Source organism: Portunus trituberculatus, chromosome 17 (assembly GCF_017591435.1).
Source record: "Portunus trituberculatus isolate SZX2019 chromosome 17, ASM1759143v1, whole genome shotgun sequence".
NCBI lineage: Eukaryota > Metazoa > Arthropoda > Malacostraca > Decapoda > Portunidae > Portunus > Portunus trituberculatus.
Window position 1 is genome coordinate 29,020,025 of NC_059271.1, and position 7,500 is coordinate 29,027,524.

The 7,500-nt window shown below is 43.8% G+C and overlaps 1 protein-coding gene and 1 long non-coding RNA gene across 3 annotated transcripts in view; both read left to right on the plus strand.

Moving 5' to 3' along the window:
- The window catches only part of LOC123505070 (protein O-mannosyl-transferase Tmtc3-like), a 1,048,098-nt gene extending 1,041,691 nt beyond the window's left edge, over window positions 1-6,407 (plus strand). For both annotated transcript variants that reach the window (XM_045256101.1, XM_045256102.1), the window contains 3 exons: window positions 383-577; window positions 1,028-1,514; window positions 1,865-6,407. In XM_045256101.1, the coding sequence (XP_045112036.1) occupies window positions 383-577; window positions 1,028-1,465 (633 nt within the window). In that variant the 3' untranslated portion in view covers window positions 1,466-1,514; window positions 1,865-6,407. The remainder of the gene's footprint in view (window positions 1-382; window positions 578-1,027; window positions 1,515-1,864) is intronic.
- An 853-nt stretch (window positions 6,408-7,260) lies between these two features.
- Window positions 7,261-7,500, plus strand: part of LOC123505137 — a 7,974-nt gene continuing 7,734 nt past the window's right edge. Inside the window, exon 1 of the long non-coding RNA XR_006675062.1 lies at window positions 7,261-7,500. This exon is cut by the window's right edge and continues 34 nt beyond it. This is a non-coding gene — a long non-coding RNA (uncharacterized LOC123505137).

Here is a 7,500-nt window from a genome sequence, read left to right on the forward strand (position 1 = left end):
AGCAATGCTTGTAGTTCATCAGCTGTAAAGGAAACTCTCCATCAAATTCAAGGGTATTGCAAAACAGTTTTATGTTTGACATCTCTGAAAGTAGCGTAATGATGTAAGACTTAGTGAAAGAAACGGGTATTTTTTTCTACTTCGGGAGAATCAGTAATGATAAGGAAAGTGTCATTATATCATAGTGTTCTTCTAACCTACACCATTGTCCTTAAGGACATGGGGAATTTTTAGGAATATTGTTATTGGAAAAATGAATATGCTAGTAATGGAATGGACATCACTATTTCACGTGTTTCTTGTCTACTCGTTTATATGTACCACTTACAACTTCATCAAAAACAAATCTTGGGAATAAATACGTTTCCTTTCACCCGGTCAGGCCATAGAGTTGAAGGAGGACTTCCGCTCCGCCTTGTTCAACTTGGCTCTTCTCTTGACGGACGACCAGCGGCCCCTCGAGGCGGCGCCCTTCCTCAATCAGCTGGTTAAGCACCACCCGGACCACGTGAAGGGCCTCATCCTACTCGGGGACATTTATATCAATAACATCAAGGATTTAGACGCCGCCGAAAAGGTAACGGAAGCTTTAGATCAGTGAGTCATTCGTCTTGATAAAGGATGGTGATAACGCGCCATGATGTTAAGTGCCATTCAAGATTGACAACACATTTGAGTTCATGTCAGATCAGAACTCTTTATTATGTTAGAGAGAAATCTTTTAGTAAATGAGTAATAGTCTTTTTTTTTTTTGCCTTCTGAGGAAAAATGTCTCATTCTTTAGTTTCACTTCCCATACCCGCCTTGCTGACACTCTCTCTCTCTCTCTCTCTCTCTCTCTCTCTCTCTCTCTCTCTCTCTCTCTCTCTCTCTCTCTCTCTCTCTCTCTCTCTCTCTCTCTCACACACACACACACACACACACACACACACACACACACACACACACACACACACACACACAGCGCAATATCGTTGTTTATATCCAGGATCTCGCTTCTCTCACGTAACAATAACTTTGGTTGCAGTGCTACGAGCGGATCCTGGCGGTGGATCCTGGCAACGTGCAGGGCCTTCACAACCTGTGTGTGGTGTACGTGGAGCGCGGGGAGCTGCAGGCCGCCGAGTCGTGCCTCAGTCGTGCCCATGTGATGGCGCCCCACGAAGACTACATCCTCAGGCACCTCAAGATCGTCAGGACTCGGCTTGCCAAGTTCTCTCAGATGCAGCAGCAGCAGCAGCAACAGCAGCAACAAGGGGGAGGGGGAAGTGATCGGACACCAGCCTCTGTGTTACCTGACGGCGCTGATGCGTCAGAAGGAATAAGTGAATCCAACCCTTCGAGGCCTAAAAAGACTGTGTTTATTACAAAAAATAGTGATAGCAATAGCAAAACTAGCGAGAAACAGCTTACCAGAATGGTGGGTGCGACAGTGAACAGTGACACGAGTGACTCCTTATCATAAGACTCTGCTGTTGCCGCAAGCATGCCAAAGTTACTACAGTCATTAGACGGTGAGTGAGTGTACGGAAGCTGAAATTTGTGCTTTATCTTAATGGTGACCAACGCTAACCTTCATGGAATGGAGGACGCGTTAGTGTAGTGGAAATAAGAATGTTGGCCGTACCTTTAGCACACCACTACACAATTCATATGTGGATTACATTCCTGACCGTATTATTTTGATATACGTATTATTGTTTTATTCAATGATGAATGTTGATTTTGTATGTCATGCTTCTGTCGTCCTTTCCTTCTGAAAATCTTTGTAGCCTTCAGGAGACCCACCGAGGCGCTAAAAGAGATCCCGTGGCTCCCGAATCGTGTCAGTAACAATGATTTTTTTCTTTTCTCCCATTGGCAGGTATAAGTATGGTGTTGGGCGTCCTGAAGTGACTGGCGGCGGGCGTCCACTTCCTCATGCACTCCACCCAGTCAGGACCCTCCGTAGTGCAACAGACATGGACCCTCCTCCTCCTCCTCCTCCTCCTCCTCCTCCTCCTCCTCCTCCTCCTCCTCCTCCTCCTCCTCCTCCTCCTCCTCCTCCTCCTCCTCCTCCTCCTCCTCCTCCTCCTCCTTCCTCCTCCCAGTTCGTGGTTGGTGCCTTCTCACCAGCATGACTCACACCTGCAGAAAGACAAGTGCAGTGAAAAGATAACAAACATGTAATACAAGTTGCATAAGAATATCAGTAACTTAAGACCAAGTGATTATCATGTGGAAAATGTGGTTATTTTCGTTTGAAATTCGTGAGTTTCTGATGATTACGATTTGGTAATAGATGAAGACTCAGCAATAAATGAAAATTGGACGCAATGAATGAGGTGAGGAAGCCCAAGCCGGCCTTGTGACCCTCCGTCGCTCATCTAGCTGAGGCCACGCCGGATGTCTCCGCGTCATGTGAAATGCAAGAATATGATGTGACCCACGAATGGCTGAGTCACCAGGACGCCATTGCTGGATATGCTGCTTTCCTCCCAGCCACCCTGGTGCCTGGTGATGTTAATGAGAGAGAGAGAGAGAGAGAGAGAGAGAGATATCCTGCAGGAGCGGCATGCCACTTCTGGTAATGTCACCTGACAAACGTGTCAGTGAAATCCCTCTGTATCTGAGAAACTAATTAATGAGGAAAATATAAAGAGGGAAAGTGACGATTTACGAAGAAACACACTGCTGAGTGACGAAACCAGACTGATTATTTGCAAGAATATCAGTACTTCCCTCTTTTATCTGTGATTGTAATAAGTAGCCCGAGTTTTGCTAAGTCTTCGCTGACACAGCTAAGGTAGACGCTTGGTTCAGTGAGCTTTCTTTTCTGCGGTGGAAGTGAGAGGCCGGAGTGGGTGACGTGAAGGCGAGGCTGTGAGGGTTGGCCGGGACACTGAGCGGTCTGTGCAGTTTCTCACATCAAGAAGCCACAGATCAATAATTTATTTCACCAGGAGACATTCCTCGCCGCCCCAAGGGTTGCCTAGCACTCAAGGCACGCGGGCAGCGGAGGGGCCCCTCCGCATTCCCTCTTGGTTCCCGGCCACTTCTGCCTCGCCTGTCATTATGAATGGTATTATTATTTTCTATAGTTAAAACACACATTTTATTCTTTTGTATGGTCTGACTAGATTAAAATGAAAAAAATAATGTAAAAGATAGATTTAAAATTTTTATTGTGTAACTATAAGTTTGCTGAGGATATTTTTTTATATATAATATACGAATGAAACAAAGAATTGCCTAAAATGTTCATAGCAAATCCAGGAGCCATAAATGTGGTGGGCCGTGCAGCGTTATTTTCTAGTCTGGAGCAATCGGGCGGGCCGCAAGGAAGGCCAGCAGACAGGGGTCGGCCACACCCAGCAGACGAAAGCTCGCATGTAAGCCCGAGGTACGTGTGGCCGCACGACTGAACTCCCAAGAAATTTCCTTTTTAAGTACGAAATTTCCACCCCAGCACGCCACTAATGAATTCCCCAGGAGGCCACCCACCGCCCACCAATGGCCCCGGCTGCTGCTGCTGCTGCTGTTGCTCTCAATAGCTTTTGGCGCGTACCACAACATTCCAATTTGAACTGTGTGTACTTCTTTGTGATACAGCTCTCCTTTCTCTTCCGCTCCTTCCCTTCGTCGCTTGTGTTAACGTCTTTTGAGGCTAGTTTTTTCTTTTATTTATTTTTTTTCTTATTTCTTCTTATTATTATTATTTTTTTTTCCATATAACTGCTGCGCCAGACAGTGTGATCCCCAACAGTGTTTACTTTACCACACCTTCCTGCCGACTCGCTGGCATGACGGTGAAGTTAGTTGGTTGTACATTTCACATTATCTTTCGACGTCGCTTTCTTTCTATTTCCTTCAGCTATTGTTTCGTGCTGGGAAGTTATAAAGATTTTCGAGGGTTGGCTTCTGGCAGGGTCATTCTTGTGTACATACAAGTTTCCACACTGACCGGGAAGAGTGAGTTGTAAGAGAGAGAGAGAAAGAGAGAAAAAAGGAATATTATCCCTAATCCTACTCTTATTAGTCTATCTACTATCGATGTCTTCTTACTCTGGATGTATGTGTTCTTATGGAGTGATACCTTTTAAGTTATTAACTTTCAAGTTAGTAGATATCGGCATAGGGGAGTTGCAGTGTCGAGTGTGGTTCACTTAACCAGTGAATGAAATAAGAAGTTGCAGCTTTAGGGACGGGATATCCATCCAAAGAAAGTTAAGGATGTGCGTGAAGTGAAGTGATGCAGGGATCAGGAGCGAACAATGCCGCGCAACAAATCTTTCGTGTGTCTCATCATTCTGTCAGATCAAATGTCAGCATCGTAACAAAAATGTAATAAAACTTAACGTCAGAATTCTCACTGACAGAGTTACTTATCCTGGTGGATACTGTATATTACAGTGTTTGGCTGTCCATGTTTCACTTAGCTGTGACGAACTGGTGTATCACTGTATCATAAGCGATGTACATTTTCCTACACAACTGCAGTGATCTTTAAGAGTAGTCATTTCGACTTAAGGTACTTAATTGCATTTGCTGGTGAGGGAAGAGCTGGAAATTGAGGGAGTCTTGCTATCTGGCACACTGGCAACGGTGTACCGCGGGGGCAACAACCCTTGGCCTGAGTCACGGAAGGCGAGGCAAGAAATATCGATCTTTGTAAAATTTCAGCGGTGCCTTTTTGGGATATTGTCTGAAATGGTATTGTAAAAAAATAATAGAGACTTTGTATATCGATTTTTTTTTCATAAATTCAATGATATTTTTCTATGTACCATACACTCATGTTCCCCAGAGCGCTAGTTATGATTCGATATGTCTGAAACCTGTGTGTAACATGTATAGGTATCTCAGATGTGTAGTTTGATGCCCCTTCCCTCCCTCCCGATTTCCCCTCCTGTGTTGCACGTGTTGTTGGTTGATTCTCTATCGATGTCTTCACATTTCGTGCGTGTAATTGCTACATCTACTATTTTGTCCAGACTCATCGTTCATTGATCCGTCACGAATTTTGTAATTGGTTGTCCAACTTAGTACAACTGTGGTCATATGTGGAAAGATAACTTGTTTCTTTACTCTTCCAACACTTCTATCGAACCTGTTACTTGTTTTCTTTTTTTTTCCCTTCAACCGTGTGTCTGCATTCTGAATCTACTTACTGTCTTCCAGTTTTGTGTAAAGTAAAGAATCTCGTGTCCTTGATGTCAGTTCGGTGATGGGCTTAAAGGAAGACATGAGTTTGGATACCTGTCTTTTACGGCGGAAAGATGAGAAGCCTCCAACTGTTGGATGCGGCTGCATGTTTTCAGTCCTTCAGTTTTGGCTCTGTTGGAAAAAACATATATATTTCAGTCATTGTATATTGCAAAACATAGAGGCTTGAACAGAAAACATGGCCTGGGGAACTTTTTCTTTATAGAAGGTAGTGATTTCTCTTTCTCTCTCTACCTCGGTCTTGTTTCCTTGCCTGTAACATTGGACGTGAGTGTTGAGGTTTGCATGTAGACCAGTCATTACTTTTGTACAGTGTTGCTGTGGGCGGAACGTGGCCGCTGAGTCTTGCCCAAAAGGAAGTGAGCCAGCAAGAGCCGATCTTCAACATAACCCATCTATTTGTGCTATTTAAGATTTGGAATTTTATTTGTTATTAACTTGGAGCGTTCAAGGCACCTTGTGATGCTGCAATGGTCTTCTTGTTTGTGTTCTGTCTATGTATCGTGATGATAAAAGAAAAAAAAAGAATAACGAAATTTGTGATTTGTTTGTCACTAAGTTATCTGTGAGTTCTATTTGTGGTTATTGTATGGAAGAGGTTGTGATTTTTCGTAGCATTTGTACTAAAATGCAGGTGATTGTTTATGGTTATGTTTACAGTCTATTTCAGTCAAGTAGCTATTGTTGTACATGCACTGTGTAGATGTAGTTTCATTACTGTTTAATATTCTGTTGATGGGTTTTATGGTGATAACAAATATTTCATAGATTATTTGATTGATCTCTGATAAATTCACACTAGAGTAAGGGCAAGCCAGAGAGCACTGAGAGTGGGAGCCAGGCGACTGTGAGAAGCAGGCGCGTCCCGCTCCCACCCACCCCCGGGTGGCAGCGGCCTGCCTGTGTCACACCAGATCTGCAACTTGGAAGAAAATGTCAATAGATTCTCTTAGATTCAGTTTCAATCTCTGCAGTTTTTTATATGATAGTTGCAACAGCACCAATAATATGTAAAGGCTGTTTCCCTAGGAGGATACTCACTCGTGCGGCGGTGCAAGTCAGGTGTGGCGGGTGGCGGGTCCCTGGCGAAGGGGACGCAGCGGCTTGGTGAGGCGGGAGACGCGGCGCCGCGTTCCGTGTCCTCACCACTCTCCCGTCTGTCCTGCCTGTGATACTGTACTCCAATACACCATCATCTACTCCTTAGAGTGTTTCATTTGACCCTACGATATAGCATGTGAAAACAAAAATATAGTCTTTACAGCAATGCTGTTAGATAGCTGAAGTGACTCCAAACAGGAATTATTTAGTCCCAAAACAATCGGTAGAGTAAGTAATTTCACCAGAATGGGATTACTTTATTAAAAAGAAGAGAAAAAGAGTGAGAAATTGAATTAAGGCATTACAGCGGCTAAGGTCATGTTTTGGCGCCGAGAGGGAGCGTTTGGTTCACGGAGCCTACAGATATCCTGGCATTGGAGCCATCAAACAAGAAAGCTCCGCCACCACGATAAGGTGATTCCCCAGGACGAAGTATCAACATGAGGAAGAACAAAACTTCCTATCTCTCTTATCCTCATCGATCAGGAAAATTTTCATACATTTTATTAATTCCTTCACCAAAGGAGGGGTGATAAACATTGCCAAATAGCATTTTCTTTGTCTGAATATTTTACTGTAATATCAGTACTGGAATTTGAGCCAATTCTGTCATTCAAATTGCCTGCAGTTTACTGTTCATATTATCCATTACTGTTCATTGGTTAGCTCTTAACTATATATGTTCATCATAGACATCGATAACTGGTTGACTGCGGTAAGAATCCTATAACGAGCCAACAAACTTTTCAGAAGACTGTGATTGACTTCGGTGGGAACAACCTCTTCGAAATGCAAATGCTATTTCTTATTTGCCACGAATGATTAATTCGAGTATTGTAAGAGAAAAATGTTGCATATTATGTAGCTACGTTGCTTAATGTGATGATCCAATAGGTAACTTAAATATAATTGGGAGAGATAGTGTTGGAACTTGGCCTGCCATCATAACCACTGCGTCTGCGCTTCATTCGGGTGACAGCGGTGTCAGGAGGCAGAGGCATGGCTGGCTAATCGAGCCAGTAGAGAGTTATTATAACATATTTTGGATTGGAACGCAGGAAGAGTATCAAGAAGAAGCAGTTGGAACAGAGAAACTCTGTCATAGGTAGCAGTGTCAGCAGCAAGTATTGCCGGCGATGAGCAAAGACTGGCAGGAGGCAGGCACGTGCAGAGGAGCGGAGAGGGATGGTTGCT